A 23056-nucleotide genomic window follows, 5' to 3' on the forward strand; every position below is an offset into this window, starting at 1 on the left:
AAAAAAAAAAAAAAAAAAAAAAAAAGACACTATAAGGAACAAAGGTATGAATTACAGCAGAATTTCTTGTCAGTCCATGCAGGCCAGAAGACTGTAGAATGACCATATTAAAGCACTGAAAGAAAAAAAAACATTAAACCTGTAAAAACATGCAAAAAATAATTTTTCAAAACAACAGAAATGGACAGCATTTATTGCCAGCAAATTTGCACTACAAGAGACAGCAAAGGATGTTCTTCAGGTATAATGAGAAACGATGCATATGCAAATACACATCTACAGAAAGGAGTGCAGAGTGCCACAAATGGTAATTGTGTGGGTAAATATGAGAGACACTCTTTTCACTTATTGATATCTTTAAAGGTAACAGTTTCAAACAATTTTCAAAAAATAATAATGTATTATACAATTTACAAGATATTTAGATATATATACGATAGAAATACCAAGGACATAGCGGAGAACTATCAGGTTTTTACACCATATATGAAATGCTATATTTTTAAAGGTAATTCATGATAAGTTTATGATATGTATTTTAAACCTAAGAGCAAACACCAAATAAAATATTTAAGAGCGATATAATGTAAGCCATAGTGATGACAAAGTGTAATCATGAGAATCATTCAATTAATCAAAAAGAGCAAGAAAATAGGAAAAAATAAATAAATAATAAATAGGACAAATACAAAGCAAATAGAAGTATGGTGAATTTATTCCAATGCATATCAGTGATTATATAAAATGTGAAAGACCTAAACAATGCAATTGAAAGGCAGAGATCATCAGGTTGGACAAAAATGGAAAACTCAGTGAAATTCTGTATACAAAAAACCTTCTTTAAATATAATGACACAGATTGCTTGAATGTAAAAGGGCAATTGTATGCCATGCAAACACAAACAAAGTAAGAGTGGTGTTGGCTATAATTATATTAGAAAGAAATATTTTTAAAACAAGGAATATTACCTTTGATCAAGAGGAAAATTTCATAGTGATAAACAGGGCAGTTTATCAATAAGGGTAAAATCAAAAGTTTGAACAGGCTTAATAAAAGAACTTCAAGCTTTATAAAGCAAAAATTGATACAGCTCAAGGGAGAAATAGAAAATTTTACAATTCTAGTTGGAAATTTCAATACTGCTCTCAACTGATAGAACATATAGACAAAAAAATTAAAAATGATATAAATGACTGTAACATTATCAGTCAAATGGATGTCATTATTTATAGAACACAAAAGAATATATATACTTTTTTCAAATGCACACAAAATACGCATCATAAAACAAGCCTTAATACATTTAAAATGATTTAAATCATGCATATGTTCTCTAATTAACATATTATGTTAATCTAATTAAATTAGAAATCAATAACAGAAAGGCATTTGAAAAAATCTCCAAATGATAGGAAAGTAAACAACACACTTCCAAATAACCCATAAGTCAAAGAAGAAATTTTAAAAGAACATGTGTATTTTGATCTGGCAGAAGAAGAAAGGTTAAATATCAGTATCTCCTTAAGACAAAAGAAAAAGAAAAGATTAAACCTAAAATAAGCAGAAGCAAGGAAATCAAAATGATAAGCCCCTAGGAGAGGGAGTGAAAGTGACAACTTAATGAATAGTTTCTTTTTGGGGTGACGAAAATATTTCGGAACTAAATAAAGGTGATGCTTACACAACACCAATGTACTAAATATTACTGAATTGCACACTCTAACATGGTTAGGTTTATATGCTAAGCAAATTTTACCTCAGTAAAACAAAATGATGCGAATATAAAGAAGTGATATAGAAACTGATTTAAAATTGAGAAAACCAATGAAACCCAAAGCTAGACACAAATTATTAATATCAGAAATAAAAGAGGAATATAGTTGCAGACCCAATAGATATTAAACGAATAGTAAAATCATATTTTGAACAACTTAATGCAAGTAAATTTTAAAACCTAAACAAATTTCTTGATAGATATAAATTATCAAAGCTCACCTGAAAATGAAGAGATGGGCGGAAGCGTCCTATATCTGCTAAGTAATTGAATTCATAGCTTAAAACTTTCTCTTAAGGAAAACTCCATGCCCAGATGGCTTCACTGTTGAGCTAAACCAAACACTTAATGAAAAAATAATATTAATTCTACACAAAATAGTTCAGAAACTAAAAGGGGAGAAAAATTTCCCAAATCATTCTATGAGATCTAGGTTAGCTCCGATACTAAAATTGTAAAGGCACTAAAGAAAACTACACAGCAATATTTCTTATAAATGTAGACACCAAAATTCTTAGCAAGGTATCAGAAAATTGAATCCAGCAATAGATTTTTAAAAATAATACACTATGATTAAGTTGAATTGATCCTAGGAGTACGAGGTTACATTAACATTCAAAAGTCAAGTGACATTCTGGTTAGGTAATAATTTTTTAGAAAACAAAAAGCATAAATGATGAAAAATAAAACTGATAGGCATTCTCAAATTAAAGACTTTTTTGTAAAGACACTATCAGGAAAATGAAAAGGCAAGCCACGAACTGGAGAAAAGGTTTGTAAAACAGGTATCAGGGACTTTTATCCACAATATATTGTTTTAAAGCCAAATTTTTACAAGTCAGTAATAAGAGAAACAACTCAATACAAAATGCACAAAACAACTGAATATAGTATTCTCCAAAGAAGATCTATGAATTGCCAATAAGCACATGAAAAGATTCTCATGATCTTCGGTCGTAAGAGAAATAAAAATTAAAACCAAAATGAGATACCATTACACACAAACCAGAATGACTGAAATTACAAGGATTGACAATACCACTATGCGAAGTGAAAAAATTCATTGATGTAAAATTCTTGAAAAGGCAAAACTATAGTAAAAGCATATCAGTGATGGCCAGGGATTAGGACTGAGAGGAGAGGCAGGTGTGAAAGAGCACAAAACAACTTTTTAGGGTGAGGAACTGTTCTCAGTCTTGGTGTGGTGGTGGTTGCTTGACTATGTAATTGTCAAAATTCCCTGAATTATAGTTTTGAAATGGGTGAATTGAGATGGATATAAATTACATTTTAATAAAGCTAATTTGAAAACATATGAAAGATGCACCTTGAAAGGAAAAGAATCTTCACATACAACAATAGTTGTGGGTGTCAGGAAAGCAACTTCATAATCCTATAAAAATCCTGAAATCAAAACACCCAAGGACTTTTAGTTCACCTTATAATTTCAAGTTAAGAATTAATTTTGAGACCCCACAACAATCCCTAAGAATGGTATTCCCTTATTTTTATACAAAATTATCCTTTGCCCAAAATATGTGTATGAGCACCCATGTCTTATCTATAATTATTGATAAGAAATATTGGTTACATTTTTCTAGTAGAAGGTTTTTAAAATATACCAGTTTCAAGCCTTATCAATTCTAATTTTCTTAGAAATTCAAATGATTTTCTAACAGTTTGTCAACAAGGTATATATAGGTGTATACATATATAGGTGTGTGTATATATATATACACACAGCTATAAGGTAAAGCAGAGCATTTCTCCCTAACATCTGTTTCACAAGTTGGGATTTTTGCCTAATGGGTTGTATACAATTTGGACATTTATCAGATCTAAGAAAACTTAGCTCTTTTTCAAAAATATTTTTTAAGTATTAGATTTTGGAGAAAACAGGATGAAATATTAAATGAATATTATATATATTATATATATTCATAAGATATTGTGCTATTTATATCTAAATATATATTATACATCTAGATATATATTCATGATATATATGTACATATTCATAAGATAGATATCTAATGGATATATATCTTGAAATAGTTGATAGATAGATAACTTAAAATTAGTCCCTAAATTAGAACTAGAGTTACCAAAAGTAATTTGTATGTTTTAAATACATTATTTTAAATTAATGTTTAAATAGTGTTACTAAAAAACATCATAAATCTGAAATACACTCCATATTTAAAGTAGGTTGATTATAAAATAACAAAACTGAAGAATAAGTAGTTTGTCTTAAGTGCTGTTCTTGAACATGAGAAAAACAACTTTGTAGATGACATCTGTGGACATTCTGCAAGAGATCTTTAGATGTTCTCAGCAGCTTTAAAAGTCAATAATGGCTCCATATGAAAAAATTCACAAGTTATGCCTTTGTATGTCCTCAAGCATGCTCCTATAGTTACCAATATAGTTATACAATAATCCAGGTAGAACTCCCCACTCCACCAACTAATAAGCACAAATACAATTAACAGAAAGAGAAAGAAAGAGGAGATAGATGCTACAGAGAACAGGTATATATAAGACACATTATTTGAGATGAGATTATAAGCTATGCTGGAAAGTGTGGAGAAGGAAAGAAAGAGAAAGAGGAAGGAAGGAAGAAGGAAGTAAAAGGAAGGAAGGAAGGAAGAAAAGAAAGAAGGGAGGGAGGGAAGGAGGGAGGGAGGGACTAAACATTAATGCAATCTCCCAAAAAGATTTAGGAAGTTCTGTACTCAAAATGAAGAAAAAACAAACAAATAAACTTGCATAGAATATTTTGTCAAAAAAGGATTGCCCAATACTTGTAGGAGAAAGTTGAGATAGAAAAGAAAGTTGTGTAGGGAATTCATGATAGTCACGCCATTTGAGTTCGGCCCTGTACTTCTGTCTAATAGCAAGGGGGCTGAAGCCCAGCTATGGGGTTCAAATCCCAGCTTGGCCTTTTGCTGCTAGGGGACATTAAAGATATAATTTATCTTTTTTCTATCTCGGTTTCCTCAACTCTACAAAAGACTAAGTACTTACTCCAGAAACTCTAGGGGCATGGTCCAGGCATTTGTTTTGTGTGTGTGTGTGTGTGTGCGTGTGTGTGTGTGTGCATGCATGCGCGTGTGTTTTCCTTTTTTTTTTTTTTTTTTTTAAAAAAAAAAAGCTCTCCAGGTGAATCTAATGAAAGACTAGGTTTGGGAGCCTGTGGATGAGATAAAAGTCTAAGATTCTACAGTTATATTTTTGTGGTTGTTGTATTAGACTGTTCTTGCATTGCTTTGAAGAACTACCTGAGACTGGGTGATTTATAAAGAAAAGAGGTTAACTGACTCACAGTTCTACAGGCTGTACAGGAAGCATGGCTGGGGAGGCCTCAGGAAACCTACAATAATGACAGATGGCAAGGGGAAGTAGGCACGTCTTACATGACCAGAAGGAGGAAGAGAGAAGTGGGAGGTGCTATACAGTTTTAAAAAACCAAATCTCATGAGAACTCTCTCAACATCACAAGAACAGCAAGGGGGAAATCCGACCCCATGATCCAATCACTTCCCACCAGGCCTCTCTCCTCCAACACTGAGGATTACAATTCGACATGAGACTTGGGCAGGGACACAAATCCAAACTAAAGCAGTTGTACACAGCAAACCACCATGAATTCAAAGTAAATTAGATACTTAGAAATATTTTCTGTCCTTCAAACTATATTGCAGCTGCTACATACATAGAAGTTTTTCAATAAATATTGAATAATTCATTCTAAGAAGACACTTATTTTAGAGAAATAATTCTTATTCATCTGGAACCTTCCACAACAGTCTTATTTTTGCGTTACTGATGCGCTATTTTCCATATATGTACAAAATTGTATGCATATATAATAACTCATTTTTACTTCTAGGAAATTCCCAGACCCACTACCATAATAATACTCTGTAGGGTATTTTATTTATATGTAAACACAAGCTGAGATTTTTTTTCTGCATCTATAAAATGAAGATGTGACCAGGCCTCTCATACAGAGACACTGAAGGTAATGATACTAATAATCCCTGTGATGGTAGCAGGCAAAGTTTTCACAATCAAAATCAACAAAAAATAGCTGAACCCTTGGCTTGCAGGGATAATATTTCTTTTCTTATTGTCAGGCTTTTGCTTCTTCTATGTAAGTAAGAAAGGTTTAGCATATTATTCCCAGATATTCTGTACCCAAAGGGAAACGTTGTGCTTATTTCAATAGGAATTTGACCTTTGCTTTAGGTGAAACCATCAGAGCTCTTGAATGAGAAGCTCATCTTTCTGGTCCCTGAAGCATTGTTCATTTACACATGACTACCTTTCATCTGTCCTTAAACCTTAAGTGGGGGTCAATAAACACAGTTGTTTGACTTGGACAGTACAACTCTTATATTCCTAGTGACATTATAACTACTTAACAATTCTCCTATGACTTTAGAACCTAATAAAATCCATTGACGAGACATAAAAGAATAAACAAAGTATACCTCTCAGGTAGGCCTGTCAGAAAGATGTAGGCTTAAATTTACACTGCAGCAGTTGCAAAGCTTGGAGATACAGGTATTAGGGTTCTCAAAGCAGTCTAGCTAGAACACTATTGGGGAATAACTGGGCAATTATAAAAGAAGAGTCATCACCATGCTAAGTTTATTTGTGACCAATTTTATTTTAGAACTGCATTGTTGGGTGCTTTATGGTAATGTAGATTTTATTCAATATTTATTTTTGCATATTTTTAAAAAATTCCCAAAGTGGTGCTTTTATACACATCTTCCCAATAGTAGTCAAGTTTGGAGATGATTTATACTGTAGCTTCAAGGATGCAAGCACAATGAAGTAAATCACAATTCTGGGTAGGTTTTTACAGATATCTGCTACCAAGGAAAAAGCTCAGGGTTTTCGGTCCCTTTAAATAGTTCTTCATCTAACGCAAGAGAAATAAACTTTGAAAAAGTTCAATTTTCAACCCCTCCTGTGACTTTTTAAGTTGTAGGACTCATGCAGTTCATATTTGTTGCTGTTTTAGGCACTGCTATAAGTACCAAACTATAACAAACTCAAGAAATCCAGTTTTTCAATATGATTATTAAATAGTTCTCAAAATAACCTTATGGAAGTTACACTGTCGGAAGGATGGTGACTTGACATGTGATGCACTAAACATGCACAGATTTTAAATTCTGCCTTGTCCTAAACATCATATAATCTACCAAAGCCTAGATTTGATAATGGACCTCAACAAGGCTCACATTTGAGAAATGAAATAACAAAGATGAATAGGTTTATAGGTTCATCATATCAAAGAGGTAATCATTTGTGACTTTCCAACATTTTAAAATAAAAGATTGTATAACTTTACTTCATTCAACTAAAATGTGGCTTGAAAAAAACATAGCATTCTGGATATAAAGCATTCTGTTAACATTGCTCTTCAGTACCTTGCTTTATTATTATTATTTGGTATGTTTGCATGTTGCATCCAGAGCTACAGATTTTCCACAGTGCTTTTCTGCCTCATTCAAGTATAATAAAAGTAGAAATCTATAGAAGCTCTAAGGTTAAACAAACTGTACATCATACAAAAAATTAACTTAATTTACACAGTCAAAAACTATTGGCAATGCCCTTTATAAATCTTATCAAAGATGCATCACAAAGGATACTACAATCCACATATGTGGTCATCAGCATACAAATGCCATTTTGATTTAGGTGGTGCAGAACTGAGTATCTGTTAAATGTACACATGTAGAATCAGCAATTTGTACCCTATATATTTCTTTTAAAGTAACAGTATTGTCAATCTAATCTAAGGTACAAGATTTTCTTATTGCATATTTATTGTTGCTGAGGCAGTTAGTTATGATACAATAACATAATATCCATAATAATTTTAAGTAAACAAAAACATTTCTCCTGGCAACAATATGAAGAATATATGTTTTCTAAAATCAATGAGAACATTGCTACATACAGATTTACTCAAATACCAAAAAACATGACCTTAAGGCATCTGCCAGAAAAACAGATGTACATATTTATATGAACTAAGTTATGCAAGAAAAATTATTGCACAAAATCCTATTATTTTCAAAATAAAATATTCTTCTGTCTAAATGTACATAATTCCTTATTTCTTCATCAAATCATGTTAACTGGCTTGCTCAAAACCACTCTGCCTCTTCTTAAATAAGGTTTAAGAAACATTCACTAACAATATTACTGGGCTTGACTCAGGAAAGACATTAGTACTGACATAGGGTTTGCAAAAACTATTTCCTACATTAAGAAGTGCTTTGGAGGAAACTAGATTTGAGGATTCATTTTACATTCTTAAATATTCTGATTTACAAATATCTTAAGATTTAGGGTCTTTTATGCCAAACAAAATGGAATTCGTATAAGAAAATTTATTCATGAAAATAATCAATCTTTTCCTGAAAATCCACATTTTCTACCAGAGAATGAAGGTCTATTGATTACGAGACATTCACAGTGTTCTCCTCTTGATCAGGAGTCTACTTCTTCACCTTAATTAAGAAACAATTCATTAGAATTCCTGAATTCTATTATTAGGATATTCGCATAGAATAGCACTAGTAACAGCAGTCACATACAGTTTTTATTTAGAAGGGAGGGACTTTTTCTACAGAATGCTGTTATTAATATAAAAATAGTAAAAATTGGATTCCCATTAACATGCATCCACACCTTCAGTTACTCCTAAACTGAGTACAGTGGCTGTAAGTATTGAAAAGGAGCATCATTCCACTATAGAGAGCCCTGTGCTGCCTGGCTATCTGATAATAAGATAAACAAAGACACTCAGTTTCTAAAGGAGTCTCTGAATCTGCCCTTTAAATGTGGGTATCTTAGCAGCATAATATACTTAGCATAATAATTGAGAAAGTGAATGAAATTAGAAATGATACTATGGTTCATACTTAAAGCATGCTTTAAGCAGCTAGTTTTTTTTTGTTTGTTTGTTTTTTAAATACTTTGTATGTGTGTGTTAGAATCTCAGCTAATAACTTCCAGGCAAAGCACATTATTATCATTATTTTAATACAAATTTGCAATTCCTTTTCCTTTTAATTTGTTCCTTCAGAGCAGGGGCTATGTCAGTTATTATATGCCCCACATCCTCAGTTACTGTACCCTGCATATGACTGGTACAAAAAGCAATGAATAGTTTTTAAATGAACATGTTATTAATGAATTTTAATTAACTGAAAAAATAATCATGCTATATTTTGCTGCTTTTCTAAGACATGCTAAAGTAGATAATCATCAAAATATACCACTTAGTAATATTTTCACTTAAAAAAAATAGCTCCTAAATTCCAATACTATTTCTTTATACCCCTGAAATATCACGGATGCAATATGTAAGGGTAAAAAGAAAAAAGTGAGAGTGGGATTCAGAAAGAACCATGACTCTATTACAGGCCAGATAAAGACTATATACCAAGGCCAAAAGTCTTTTTAGTTTATACAATTCTGTTATATAACAGGTGTTGCTTCTTTGAAAAATAATTTCAAAAAGCAGAGGAGCTTACAAATATTTGGTTTAGTTACTATAGAAAATATGGGCACTGTAGAATATAAGATAACACTTTCCTTTATTTTGGAACTCACCCCAATTTAACTTCATTCTCACTATATCCACCATAATACTAGGAAGTCTAAGTTTAAGAGCAGACTTTGAACTGGTTTGAAATACAAATATTTGGTAGTATTATTCTGGATAATTTTAGGAATAACATGCAGAATTTTTTTTTTCCGCTTTTGCTTTTAAAAACAGAATAAAACCACTAATTTTGCATCAAAATAAGGCACAAATCACTTTTAAATACCTTGAGACAATTATTTATGAGTGGCTAAATATCCTCAAAACAACACAGTATTATAACCAAACACCTTGAAAGGTGGCTGAAAAGTAGCATAAAATTTGGATTTCTGAAGCCATGATGTCGATTAAGCAAATGGACTAAAAAGCAAATTTGACCTATGCTACACTTATTCTTCAGACTGAGTTCTGAAAACACAAAACAAGAAACCGCACCTCATTTCAAAATTCATATTAAAAGGCTGATTTGCACTCTTTTCACAAAATATGAAGGAATATTTGCCAAGCAGATTAACAACCAGAGTAACCTTCTTTCCTTGATTTAAAACGGCTCTTTTGCTATATGGACTTCTTCCATTATAAACCTCAGTAAAGTAGGTTGTAATTTTGTAATAAGCTTATAAAGGCACAATTTGACAAGAACCTTGAGCCTTCTGTATTAAAAAATAAGGATTAAACATTATTTTCCTTAATGTATACAATCCATACTTATAAGGGAAACAAGACTTGTCTTCTTATTCATAATGAATGTCCCAAATAACACATATCCACTTAGATTTTGAAACGTAGGTTTTAAAGAAACTTGGTCATTTTCTTCAAATTATTTCAAACCCTCTTCTTAGATTTTAACTGAAATTGTATTCTTACAATAAATATTTAGAATATAGTCTTATTGGGGTTCTTTAATGGTTTCTTGAAAGTATTTTGTTTTTGTAATGTTGCAGTGATTTCTTGAACATATTTTCTAAAACGAAATGTAAAAAAGTCAGTCATGTATAGAGTGGATATACTGAAAACGCTAGCAACAATTTAACCATACTGTCACTGCTTTTTCCCCTGATTCTACCTGTTAATCCAGTCTATCATGAAGTCATCAGTACATGATTCTCAGACGAATTCCAAAGCTCAACAGTGAATTTGAGAAAGAAGAAACAAATTTTCTATACAGAATTCCCAATAATTTATGTAGATACTTCTCTGCCCTAAAGAAGGGGAATTATGACTCCTCACTCCTGCATGTAGTGACTTCCTTCAAAAATGACAGCATGGAAAGGGCAGGAAGAACTTTAGAGTGACAAACGCTACCTCAGCCAGGTTATCCAGCTCCGAGTCAGCATTCACACATCATGTTGACAGTACATACCCTTGATATGACCTGATGAAAATGGCACTTTACTTCTGTGATCATCTCCTCAAAACCCATAATCCCAGTCTAATCATGAAAAAAATATCCAATAAACTCCAAGAGAGGAACAAGCTACAATTTATCTGACAGTACTCTTCAAAGCTGTCAATGTCATCAAAAATAAGCAAAGTCTAAGAAACTGTCACAGGCAAGAGGAGCCTAAGGAGACATTCCAACTCAATATAATGTGGAATTCTGAATAGGATCTTGATGTGGAAAATGGATATTAGGAGAAAACTAAGAAAATTTGAATAAACTATGGACTATCAATATTGGTTCATTAATTGGGGCAAATGTACCATAGTAACATAAGATGTTAATAACAGGGGTAGATGGGAACTCTCTGTACTATCTTTGCAATTTCTCTGTAAATCTAAAACTTCTAAAATACAAAGTCAATTATTTTAAAAACTAAATTTGAGATGATGATATGAAGCATTTTGATAGAGAATTATTAGTTAAAAGAGATTGTTTTTTTGTTTTTTTTTTGGTCAGGACAGTTTATGTTGTATTTGGCTTTCTTGGGGTGGGCCCCTACATAGCAAAGGCATACAGAGAGACTGTGAGAACTTGTTAGAGTGTCTCATTTGTAAACAGAAGTCATTAACTTCACATTGAAATTCAGTACTTCCTATATTTCACTGAATGAAAGGTAAATGTATACTTTTATACTTATTGGAAAACACAGCTACAGTGCTTTTATAGGCAAATTAAGTATTTCCATAAGAGCTTTTTAATCTTGAAAAGATGAATTTTGACCTTGATTTGATGAACAGAAAAAGGCATTATTGCTCTGCAGAACACGAATAACTTAACTTTCAAACTTTACACATACTTTCATACATTATTTAAGTATGCTTAATACAGCTTTAAGATTAAGGCAATTAGTGGGTTAACAGTTTCATCAGTTTCAGGCTAGTTTTGATAAGTTTTGATATCTTGATCAGTTCATGCTCAACCAGATTAGTATAGTAGCTACTGGTTATGTGCATGGGTTATATATGCATACTTAGTTTAAATAAAATGAACAACATTAAGCACCAAACACTGGGAAATCTTACGTTCAACGCATACTTTTAACATACATACACACTAGTACCTGATTTAAAAGCACAGTAGAATTCGCTTTATATTTAAAAATCAATGCATTTCATATATCCTCAAAATGAACAAGTGAGGAAAGTGTTCCAAATGCAAAAAAAAAAAAATTAAATAGTAAGAGTTGCCATTCCTACAAATAATTCTGTTTATGATACAGATTGCATTGAATCTCAAAATGTCTCCATAGAAGCTTGGATGCAAGATTTAAGCTTGGTTTCCATTTGTGTTTTTGTCTGAAATGTTCAAGCTTTGCTGGAAGTCAGATGTCATATGACATAATGATACTACTTCATGGAGCAGTCCAATATCTTCTGAAGTCTCTTTGGCTTCTTTCCCTTCTTTCTCCCAAGGAACAAGAGTTGATGAATGCCGCCCAAGACCAGGTATAAGCAGATCATCTGAAATCTGGGTTAGTGTTTCCCTGTTTTCTGTTTTTCCTTTATCAGGCTGGGAAACTTCAGGGGAAGTGAGTTGGAAATCCAACCCTGAAGCAGTGTCACTCACATTGTCAGCACTAAGGTGCTTGTCACTGTTTTCTTCTTTCAGGATAAACAGAGAATCTGTCAAACCACTAGAGGAAACCCGCTTCCTGGGAGAGGGAGGGAGGTGTTTGCCATGGAGGGCACTATCATCTTGCCCAAGATTCCACTCTGCTTGGTCACCAGAACCACTGCAGAGGAAAGCCAGGTTATTCTCACTAGGAGCATTAGATTTATTCTGGAAAAAGAAGAAACAACAAATTCAGAAAACTTTTAATAAGCATTAATTTAGTACTTTTTTTCTCATTTTGAAATAAATGTTAATAGCGTTAAGTTCCTCTCAGAGAAAATACAGCATTGAGAGTTAATTTTACACACTTCCAAATGGCTCTATTAACAGGGATGAAATGGAATGGACTTTGGTTTCCATTGCTTTGCAGCTGTCACCTATCAAATTCAAACTAGATTATATAATTAATGCCAAGTTCTGAAGTCACTTACAATAAGAACAGGATGGTCATTAGTCATACGTCTATCTCTGCTGTTTTTAAAGCATTCAGTTGAATTTCCATAAAACAATGTTAAAAAATAAAATCATGTTCATTTTTGGGTAAGAAAAAATGATTTGAATGAATACATTTAGTGAATTTTTTTGAAAACTCAGGAAATATAGGGAAAAAGTGAAAACATTTCACATTTTAAAAATTCCCCAGAGACAAGTATAAAATTAGATGGCAAGAAAACATTATTGCTTGACAAAATAATTATGACAATAACCACCAGAAATAGATAAATGAAAGGGAAAATACTAGAATTTTATTAATAGAAATAATTTCTAGTGATTAAATTTTATCAAATTTTTGAAGTTTTGAACCCTACCTATTTAGAGGTTAAATGCTTCTACCAACAAAGATTATAAGATCCAGAATGACAGCAAAGGCAAGAATATTTTCTTCTAATTTTACAAGTTAAAAAAAATCTACTAACCGTAGGTTTATAATCAATGTCATCCATTGATCTAAAGAAATCCAAGCTCTTTGCAGCTGCCAGCTTCCCCTGATCTGAGCTGTGTGTGCTCAATGTATCAAGAATCTCTCCTAGTAAGTCCATTTCACCTGAGTAAGGAGTCTTCACTCTTGTTTCAACAGAGTCATCACTCTCATAAAGATAAGCAGAAGCTTCTTCACCATCTTCAGAAGATAACCTGAAGAAAAATAAAACACACAGTAGTAGATAAATAACCATATTTACTGCATGTAAGTGATCTCTCACCAATTACATTACATTAATGAGTTAACAAAATCAATAATTGGTTCATGACCAAATTCTTTATAGTGATGTTTATACCAATTCAAATATGGAAATATTTTATACATGCATTAAGAACAAGTAAAAAGTATACAGTACCTTATGGAACTGAAAGTAGAAGTAGGACTTTTCACAGTTTAATTCTGTGGAATTTGGGACCCTAACTTCAGGAATATTAGACTGAACTACTTGGAAAGTTTGCTATAGCCTAAATTCACTTTCCATATTTAATACGGTTTTCCTTTATTTATTCACTTATTTTAGGGGAGAATGCACATTCCTTTACGTAGACAGAGATATATTTAACGAAGAAAAAGAATGTTCATTTTGTCATTGTCATATATCAATTGCAAAAAGCTAAACACGTATTATTTCCCTTGTATTAAAATTAATTTTTAACACTTTTTATTAAATTTTCATCTTCTGGTATCATCATAAACTTGTCTCCTGTACCCTCAATTCCATTTCTTTCTATTGACTATTATCACCATTCCTGATATTTAACCTTCCTTTCTTCAGAATAAGTAAGAGCCTAATTTAGATGGGCTTCTATTGCCCCTTTAACACTATCCCAGGGATCTCTGTAGACATTATTGCTTTCCAAGAACAAGATATTTAAGGTCCATCTTAGTTTCCTGTCCCAAGATATCCCCCACAACATTGCAGAGCACTGCAAGGTCCTTTTGCTGAAGAACGCTGTAAAAGGGCAACATCTGGGCTCTAGGAGCGCATACTCTTCAAAATACCCTTTATCACCAAAAACTTCTGCTGTTAAGCCATACCACTTAATAGGACACCAAAATCCATTACTCACTTGCTTGCTCTTTCAATATCATCATCATCATCATCATCATCATCATAGAGAGCTCCGTCAAGGCTCTTAAGAGGCCTTTTTAAGCGTGCCTGGAGAGAGATTGACAATAAATTGGCATTGGCAGTTTAAAATAAGGCACTTTAGCAAATTTTAAAGAAACAATGTGATTTGATAAAAAACACTTTTGCAAGAAATATGCATTCAGGGTTTTTGAATATTACCCAATAACCTGACAAACTGGGACAGGAAGAAAGGGAAGCAATAAGGTATATTTATCTCAACACTTACTAACTTCTCAAACCAATAAACACACACACACACACACACACACACACACACACACAAATCACTGGATTGAATACATATGCACAGTCACACAGACTTTCAGGCCCTGATTTAGGAATACTTGACTTATACTCAATCATACCCCCATGCACCCATCACCTAGTTTCAACAATTACAGTATTTGCCAATTTTGTTTCTTTTATCCCCGGCCCACACACTCTCCTCCACCCCAAGCATTTTAAAGCTGTGCTTCTCAAATCTTAATGTGCATATAAATCACTTAGGGACTTATAAAAATGTAAGTGTAGATTCTGGTTCTATAGTGTTTCTGAGTTTGAATTTCTGCATTTCTAACAAGCTCTTAGGTAAAGTCAGCACTGCTGAATCTTGGGGGGGGCGGGTGTCACACTTTGAATCATTAAGTTTTTGAAGCAAATCCCAGGCAACCTATTGATTCACCTGAAGTACTTCACTATGTATTTTTAACAACTTTTTAAAAAACATAACCAAAATGTCATTATCATACCTAGCAAATTAATAATTGTTCTTTAATATCTTATATTACTCAGGCCATATTCATATTCCTCTACTTCTCCCCAGATTTTTTAGTATGCTTCTTTCGAGCAGAATCCCAACAAAGTTAATGTTGTATTTGGTAGATATTTTTCTCAGGTCTCTTTCAAGGGATTCAGTTCAACCTTCCCTCTCCTATAAGCCATTCATACCCTTTAACATGTTATCCTGCTCTCATTTCCTATAAATTGGTAGCTGTATCTGGAAACTTAGCCTCAGTTTCTTTTTCATCTTCCTTTGTTTTGGGCAAGAATATTACATGGGTATTGATATGTGCATTTTTACTTTATCATATGTGTAGGCACATAATGTTTAAATATCTCATTTTTGGTGGTACTAATTTTCATTAATGACTTCAGGTGTGATTCATTGAGCCATCCATTATACATCTCTTTATCAACTTTTGACTTGAAGGTTTTTAGCATTCCATGATAACCACTGGCTAAATCCACTATTTCATTAGGGGCTAAAGAATTATGCTTTTCTGGAACATTCCTTCTATATTTATTTGCTGGCATTCTATAAAGAAGAGCTTTACCTTATCAACTGTTTGACTATTCCAAAATACAATGTACAGGAAAGGCAGGACAAATCCTTGATTTCTTTCCTTTTAACAATTTTCAGAGTGATGAGCTAGCTAGTGTCTTAACAATCTCCAAAGGCAAGTCATGAGCGTTTTTTTTAAATTCTCATTATTAATAGATACTTAATGTTGTTCAACCCACCACAATTCTTCTTCTTGATGTTCAAATTGTTCCATCTTTGAAATATAACATGATTATGTTTTTAAAATAGTCTTTATCTTTTAGAGCTATATCTTGAAATAGTCCCAGATTAAATGATATGCTTTGGGGTATTTATTTCAAAATAATTTAATGGTGGAGAAAAAGCATAGGTGAGGCTGTGACTGAAATAAGATTGGCCATGAGTTGATAATTGGTGAAAGCTACATGAAAGGTTCCTGGGGATTTTTATAAGCTTCTCCTTCCTTCTGCATAGGTTTGAAATTTTCAAAATAAAGTTTTTCTTTTTTTCTTTTTTTTTTTTTTAATGACCCCATCTGTTACCAGTGGTAGCCCTTTCAAGTTGACATAAACTCAGAAGTGGTTAGTAAGCTTCCTGGTTTTGGTACAATAAGATGTCTCATTTCAACTTAGAATTTTTCTGCATCAAACCTGGAATCAGCCATTTCTTCTAAAAAACCCTGATTTCTTTAGATGGGAAATGGCATTTAAAGGTTCCAGTCTGGGTGCTATGGGTGCTCATGGCTGCAAACCATCCTTTTGAATGAACAAAAGTAAACTTGAATTTGGAGACTTCAACCATGACACCAGAGAGGAATAACTTTCTGCCTTCTGATTTTGAGTTCCCAATCTAGATAATTATCTTCCTTTATTGTAGCCACAAAGAGTAAGCAAATTTATGGAACCTATAGGACTGATCCCTACTCCACTCCCTCTATGCCACTGCTTGTGAGTGGCAGAAAGGAAGGAATGAGTAGCAAAATATGTTCTTATAGCCCCTACTTGGAATGTGTAGTGAGGTTCCCATAAGTTCAGTGATTAGAAATGTATCTGGGGCCTATAACTGTCTAAAACTGGGGCCTATCACTTTACCACTATAAGTTTAAGGTACATGAGTTAAACAGAAATCCGCAGAGTAGCCTAAGAACAAAGCCACCACTCACAGCAATATTTCTGTGAGAAAAACATATTTTATCTACTCTCTCCAAAACTCACAAAATGTAATACAATCCTTTGTTTCTGAAGACAAGCCATTATTATTACACTGAGCTCTGTATATGCTTGGCTTTATACCAGCTAGCATGTCCTATATTTAAGTTTTTGTTTACAAATGAAACAAACTGAAACAAACAATGTCTATGAAGAAGCTGAAACTTTATATTGCTATCAATTAAAATCACTACTCCTTAAGAACTAATACAGAAAGATTAGACAATATATACTTAATAGTGTTTATATTTGTAGAGTACTTTGCAAAACATTCTCACACACACACAGGAAATACAAAGTTAAATTAAGTCAAGTCTTTGATACTAAACAGCTCTAAGTCTAATGGACTCTACAATAAATCTGGAGGTATTCCCAGAGAAGTATATAATTTGCCCAAGGATACATACTTTATCAAAACTAGAAACCAGAAAACAGAACTTGTGTCTTTCCCTATTGTGTTGCAAGTCCATTGTTCATTTTCTTCCACAAAAGTTACCTTTATATTCTGTAGCTGTCTGCATATACCATAGCTTCTATTTTTTAAGTCCAACATTTTTTTTTGTGAAGCTACTGCTTTTTCCACAATCAAACATCTACTTCATGATATAAGCTTCACAGATACATTTAAATTTTAGTTTCATATTTCCTAGCTAGATAAGCATTCTAGCCACTTCTATATAGGGATGTTAAAGTGTATCTTATGAGTTTTAACACTAGAAGTAAAATTAGAAACAGAAGTAAAACTGATTAATATGTTGCTTTCCTTTCCTTGGCTGTTAACCCTTGTGTTATCCATACTTACTATACATGTACTTAAATTTATTTACATATATGAAATAAGCTTCTTCCAATTAATAGTCATTGAATATATATCAACCTGCATTAGGAACTGCAATTTATATATGAGAAATAACAACGTCTAAACAGGTGATAGAATATGTCAATTGCTTGATGATTTCTACATCATTTTGTTAAGGTCACAAAAAAAGAAAAAATTAAGGAGAAAAATAATCATAATGTAATCAGCATTTAAGATAGAGAAGAACAGCAGTAGAGATAATCTGGGTCCATACAAGCTTAGCAGCTGATGGTGTTCTGGTGGGTTGCGACTCTGAAGCACAGTGCTTTCAGGGGAAATAAAGGACAGTTTTCCCCATGTTCAGAACATACAACACAGGGCAAAAAGGCCTGGTCACAATCTTAAAAACAAAGGTCTTTTGTGGGGAAATGGTAGTAAGTAAGCTTAGACAGCAGGAAACATACTGTGTATTCTTAAGGATGCCAATACCTAGCCAGTAACAGCACATCTTCATCCAGGTTAACAAATCACAGACATTATTAAAAACATGCATATGAACTGCACAGGACCTGAAATGTAAATGACTATGAGAGAGAAAAATAATCTCGACCCACACAATAAAAATAAAAAATATATACATTATTTTAACACAATTGGGTATAGTGACTTATCCTTCAAAATCCAGCTCAAATGTAGCCTCTGGAAAGATTTATCTGGTAAGTATTCCTCTGTATGGCCACATATTTGGTAAACATTCGGCAAATGGACTATTAATATCAGTGTGTTATCTGCTCATGTGTCTACCTGCACCACTACACTCAGAGCTCTCTATAAGTGGGATTCAAATTTCGTACTTCTTTGTGCTCTTTGCACCCTATTGTATGCCTTCCTAGCATGGAAGACAGTAGCATGAATGCAGTATGTGCTTACTGGGTGTTTGTGGATTAAAGAGATGCTAGACATTCCAAGAATAATGTGGCTGCTGTCTTACTTTGGGGAAGTACAGAATAGCAGCTTACAGTAGGTTCTCAATAACTATTTGCTGATGAAAAAAATAAAAAGAATAAATGACATTTGCTTGCCTTTCGTTCATTAGGTCCTGCAAGTTCAAGGTCTGTGCCCTAGGGTTCCCTTTGTTCTAACCCAAAGGCATCACCATGGCCTTCTTCAATCCCTTATATTTGTCCTGATTTGTCCTAGCACAGGACCTTTGCATATGATGATTCCTCTACAAGAAAAGCTCTTCTCTTACATTTATCCTCTTTGCACTTTCTTTGTCTATACACATCTATTCTCATTCAAACATATGTAGTAACTGCCTACCCCATATTGAGTCTCTATTATTCTGTCTTGTAGAACGCTACAGTCTGTAAATTGCTGACAGAGTGATCTTTTTAAAAGGCAAACCTAATCATGCTATACCCCTATTTAATTATATCCTTCAATGGCCCCTTACAGTTTTCAAGATAAAGCTCATACTCCTTGCCTTGCACAGAGGGATCTGGCTATGGCAGAATCTCTGGAGGCTTCACCTGCCATGGAGATGTTTGCTTCACACTACCAAACCGTCTCCTTTTCTTGTATACTTCTCAATGTCTTCTGCCTGTCCTACACGTGGGCTGATATGCTACCAAAACTTCTTTCTTCCTGGCTCTTCCCCCCAGCCTCCCCATTTTTTTTAAGTTATCCTTCAAACCTTGGCTCAATAGTTTATCATTCAGGAAACACTCATTTGCTCACCAATTAATTTATACACCATTACATTCTCTCTCCCACTGTACAGTAGGCTTTTGAGGGCAGACCCCTTGCCTTGCTAACTTATCTCTCGTGCCCTCAGAATCTAGCACATTGTGTGGCACATACTAGTTCCAGGAAAACTGCAAAAGACTCTGAAAGGAGCAAAATGATCATGAGGTGTCTGGTCAGTGGAATGATGAATGCTGTCTAGAAGGTCCTGTGGGGGTAATCAAGTTCTGTAGTGCTCTGCATCTTTCGTTGTCTTTTAACTGTCTTGCCAGGATATAATTAGACAAATTGTACAACCAAGGCCTCATCTGAAGTGGCAGTAATGACAATTCATTATAATGGAACAAAGAGGTTGTTGTATTTATGGAGTCAACGCCCACAAAACCCTCCCAGGAAAACTCACATGCTGCCTGCCTGAGAGAGTCCAACCTCACTGCGGTAAGAAAGACCCTTTTCTAGAAAACCAGGAACCTTAGCAAATTTGGAGACTCTCAAGAGGAACTCACCCTAATTTACAGATGTTTCAGGTAAACCATATGGTGGCAAGGTTTCTTGGGCTTAGTTGCTTAGCTTCAAGATAGCAAATAGCAGAGACTACATAAGCTCAATCTGAGGTTTCTTATGAAAATTTACATAAATAAGCAAATTCTGAAGCCTTAGCTAGTCAATACTGCATGGTTCTAGATTTACAAAGCAAACTCAAGGAGGCTTAAATGTTAATTAACTTTCTAGTTGCCCCAATATAAATAGTCATGCCAAATCTAGTAAGAACAGCCTTCTTTTTGTGACTAAGAATAATTTTAGAGATTATTATGAACACAAGCGGGGAGACTGTTGGAAAAATTGTGAAAGACTTTGAAATGGGAGAAAAAAAAAATTGCCATCCTCCCAATGGAATGCTGAGTGCTGTCTAGCATTCTTTTCCAGGATTTTCTGATACTATACAGGTCTGTACCATTCATGGGTTCTATTTTATAGCTCTGTAAAGATAGAAATTAACTTGTAAAAGGGTGATGGTAATGCAAATGTTTCTTGTCCACAGAGATGCAAGTAAATTTTGTCCAGTGAAGATGTAATTATTACACTGTGGATATTATGGTTTTGTATCTGTCAGCATATACATTTCAGTACTCTAGACTGTTTCTGTTTTTCAGATTGTCCTTTATACCACCTTATTGGGGTTTCCATATTAATTAATGAGCTAATTAAAATATGAATCATAAGTTTATTTTTATTGTAAAATTATTCTTTAGGGCAGGCAGAAATGTTTTCTCAATAAATGAATATCCTTATACATAGTAGGTAGTTTTTGCTGAGAATCTATTAATGAACTGATAAGAAAAATATAAAGAATAAAGTACTATACTAGTTGATTGACATAAACATTTTTAGTGTCCATGAGGCACAGAAGGGTATTATATTCATTGATTCAACAAAGATTAAAGAAATACCTGCTTTGTGCCAGGCATTGAGCTACATGCTAGGGTACAATATGACTAAGAAGAGGCTCCTTGTCCTCATGGATATTATATTCTAGCAAATGAGACATGAATTAAATTGACCAGTCATACAAATGAGCATAAAAATTATGACTTCAATTAATTTGTACTAAACTATGATTGCTATGAAAGCCTTTCAGGAAGTTGATCTAATGTGGGAGGTCAAGGGAAGTCTTTCCCTGAAAGATATTTGAGTTGAGCTCTGAAAAGTCAGTAGGTGTTAGTTAGATGATGGAAGATGTAGCAATATGTGCAAATGTCCAGTGGTGGGACAATCAGGGCAAATATTAAGGAATGAAAGGTAACTATTGGTGTGCATTGTGGAATGGGGCTTATGTTGGTTCATGGGATTTTTTAAGGGGCCCATTAAGACTTGCAGTTATCCTCTTAATCACTAGATGGCAGACACACATTAAGAAGGCAAAAACTGGAAATCTAAATTCAAGGGGGATTATAATAGTAAGGTGGGGGAAATCAAAGATTCAGCAGGGAAGTATGGGAGATGAGAATTTAGTAGGGGCGGACAGCCATGGGATAGCCTCCGGACTTACAGGTCCTGACAATGAAGAGCAAGAGAAAGCCATTTAACCAACAAATATTTATTGAGAACCTACTGAAAGCTGCTACTGTGCATTCCCTGAAAGTTAGTAGCTGTACCTCATTTTTCTTTCGGTTCTTAGTATCTTTTCACTTCAACATCATTAAGCACTTATTACATGCATACTACTGCCTTCCATGCTGTGAAGCATAACAAAAGAAATGAAAAAGATGTTTCCTTTACTCAAGACACTTAAAAAATATAGGGTGAAATACCAAAATACTACATAAAATAGAGCAGTTATAAATAAAAACTTTATTCCTCATTGTATGAACATAACTGATAAACTTTTTGATCATAGATGAAAATCTTACATAAATGACAGTTAATACTGATAGTGTCAAATTGCTGATGTTCCTAAATAATGAAAAAAATAGGTTCAGTCAGCTAACAATATAACTAACTACATATTGTAAACATTGGTAAATTCTGGGATCTAATAAGAAGGTATAGAAGTTTCTGAACTGTACAGACCTGCTGCAGCTATCACATTAACATTGGTTATTTCACTAGTCACGTCGAGGCTGTGAAAATTAGTAACTCTCCTTGAAAGGTAGTACTACACAAAACAAGGGCACATGTTTGTTTGGATGTAAAATACGTCATCAGAAAACAAAATAAGTGAAGTTTTATATCATTCTGATACAAAGAATTAAGAATAAAATGGGGAACTGGATGTCACACAACCTCAATTAGACTGCTCCTAGGGCCTAAATACACATAATTGTAAAAGTTTTGCTCCCCTGAACATGTAAAATGTCAAGTACACATCTAATATATGTAAAAATTCATGAAGTGAACATTCGTATAACAAGGGATGCTTGCTAAGAATGTGAAAAGGTACTAAATTAATAAAAAAGAAAGGCTATCAGCATGGAATACAACTTATTAGAGGAGATATTCTACTAGAGACACTGACCCTACAGATAGATATTGAGTGAAAAAAAATATACTGGTAAAGACAAGAAGGAAAAGTATTTTATATGAAAGAAAAAAATATAAGAAAATGTACACAGAAAGTGACAGAGGTAGAAGGACCAAGACACAAAACCATAGAACTTAATGTCTGAGGAGACCTCATGAAATTAGTTACAGTAAGCAAAATAAATCTTTCTTTTCACTGCAATGGTTTCCAGAAAGTGAATCAGAAAGTAGTATGATGAAAATCACTCCAAGGAGTGCACCAAGGAGACTGTCAACCTTGCAGTTACCATTTTGATCACCAGGTGGCAGACAAATATTAATAAGGCAAAATGCAGGGTAAATTTAAATTCCTGGGGGTTGGTAGGGGGAGGAATAAGG

The 23056-nt window shown here is 33.5% G+C and overlaps 1 protein-coding gene across 2 annotated transcripts in view; it reads right to left on the reverse strand.

Annotated features, from left to right (window-relative positions):
* Positions 1-6435: 6435 nt before the first annotated feature.
* Positions 6436-23056, reverse strand: part of DENND1B (DENN domain containing 1B) — a 267493-nt gene continuing 250872 nt past the window's right edge. For both annotated transcript variants that reach the window (XM_023224711.2, XM_023224712.2), the window contains 3 exons: positions 14522-14610; positions 13387-13603; positions 6436-12637 (listed from right to left, as the gene is read on the reverse strand). In XM_023224711.2, coding sequence (XP_023080479.1) covers positions 12125-12637; positions 13387-13603; positions 14522-14610 — 819 coding nt within the window. In that variant the 3' untranslated portion in view covers positions 6436-12124. The remainder of the gene's footprint in view (positions 12638-13386; positions 13604-14521; positions 14611-23056) is intronic.

Source organism: Piliocolobus tephrosceles, chromosome 1 (genome assembly GCF_002776525.5).
Source record: "Piliocolobus tephrosceles isolate RC106 chromosome 1, ASM277652v3, whole genome shotgun sequence".
NCBI lineage: Eukaryota > Metazoa > Chordata > Mammalia > Primates > Cercopithecidae > Piliocolobus > Piliocolobus tephrosceles.